General features: G+C 38.7%; 1 protein-coding gene across 1 annotated transcript; it reads left to right on the top strand.

Annotated features, from left to right (window-relative positions):
* Positions 1 to 220: 220 nt before the first annotated feature.
* On the top strand, positions 221 to 1,120 carry LOC144640897 (ocellar opsin-like). Its single transcript, XM_078499954.1, has one exon. It carries the CDS (start codon positions 221 to 223, stop codon positions 1,118 to 1,120), a length of 900 nt encoding a protein of 299 aa, XP_078356080.1.
* Positions 1,121 to 1,724: the final 604 nt, after the last annotated feature.

Genomic DNA, 1,724 nt, shown 5'->3' with positions numbered 1-1,724 from the left:
ATCCGTTAAAAGAAGGCTTCCAATCTAAGAAAACTACTTGACAAGTATAAAATTATGAAGCTTATATATACTGACATGGAATTTCATATAAATCATAACATTTTGGATTTTGTTCAATTTTATTCATGCAGCTGCACTTAGCTGATTTACACAAAATATGATCTATGGGAAGAGGGAACAAGGACAAGTCAACGCAAGTGACTCGACCCTGTTAAAAGAAATGTATTGCCATGTAAGGTTCTCTCAGTCTCGTGAAACATCTTCGACCATTGCAGTGTATGCATTTCTTGGCCTTTCAAGTGTTGTACTTGCAATATTAACGGTCTTTGGGAACTCGCTTATTCTGCGCGCTCTGAGGACATGTCAGTCCTTGGACAGCCCAACCAAAGCGCTGTTCTGTAGCTTGGCCTTTTCGGATCTTGCCGTTGGTATCGTTGTTTACCCGCTCTTTGCAACGTATTGTTTTGCTTCGGTATTCAATAGCAATGAAGTATTCTGTGCCATTCGAGGTCCTTACACAATTGCCGCTTATTGCTTGGGATCGGTGTCTTTCTTCACGATGACAGCAATCTCTTTGGACAGATTTTATTCCTTCACCCTGAGATTGAGGTATCATCAGTTTGTTACCCTCAAGCGGGTCGTGTTTATATTGTCTGTATGTTGGATATTTGGATTTGTTTGGCCTTTCTCTTTCCAACTGAAGGAGCAAATACCCAGGATTGTGTCCGCGGTGATAATTTTCTGCTGCGTTGCAACATCCTCGATTTCGTACATTAAAATAACTATGGGAATACGTCGTCATCAGCGCCAAATCCAGGAACATCAGATGATTTCAGCTCCACAACATGGCGGAGCACACTTCTGTATTAGTCAATATAAAAAGTCGCTGAACACCATGATTTTGGTGTTTTGCCTTCTCCTTGCCTGCTATCTTCCGTTCTTTGCTGTTTTGTCACTAAACCTGGTGACAGGGTCGAATTCAAGATACACAAATTTAGCGTTGAACATAACGTCTGCTGTTATTAAACTCAACTCTCTGTTGAACCCGCTTGTGTACTGTTGGAGAATGAGAGAACTCAGGCGCGAAGTGATGAATGCTCTGCCGTGCTTTGCGTTCTGAACATTTGGCATAGTGGACTGTTTAGAGCCTCTCTGAAGAGCGAAGAAAGTGCTGATCAAAAAAAGCATATGTGACGTAGCAGGTTTAAGGGTGAGGTGCTTAATGTTACTGTTATCTTAGCCCTCATACCATTTCCCACCTAATCTATCTCCGAATAGTTATTTTTGGTTCCTAAACCATGGCCGTTAGGTAGACACTGGTACGACACTGGTTTATTGTGTAAATAGGGTTAGCTTCTTGCCTACATACAACAACTACAATATTAAACAGTGTAAGTTTATTAAGTTATTTTATAAGTATTAATAAATGTTTATAGCTGTGGAGCCCACCACTGAAGTTGGATAACTGTTTTAGTTAATTAAAAATAAAGTGATGAAATCCCACAACATTGTACTTAATGTATACGGTTTTGAGTGTCCGAATAAGTGTCATCATCATCATCATCATCATCATCTTGCCAGAAATGGCCTACTTATCGGGTATACATAATTAAGAGAAGGAATAATAACAGTTCTCTTTAAACCCGATTGTGTGCTGTTTTTTTTTTTTTTTTTTTTTTTTTTTTTTTTTTTTATTGAAATGCAACAATACATACAGAAAAAAA

The sequence above is a fragment of the Oculina patagonica genome, unplaced genomic scaffold (genome assembly GCF_052425735.1).
Source record: "Oculina patagonica isolate OP01 unplaced genomic scaffold, crgOcupat unplaced547, whole genome shotgun sequence".
NCBI lineage: Eukaryota > Metazoa > Cnidaria > Anthozoa > Scleractinia > Oculinidae > Oculina > Oculina patagonica.
This window is presented reverse-complemented; position numbering and strand designations above follow the sequence as displayed.

Coding starts and splice junctions, on each gene's coding strand:
- LOC144640897 (XM_078499954.1), top strand. CDS start 221: ATGTATTGCCATGTAAGGTTCTCTCAGTCTCGTGAAACATCTTCGACC.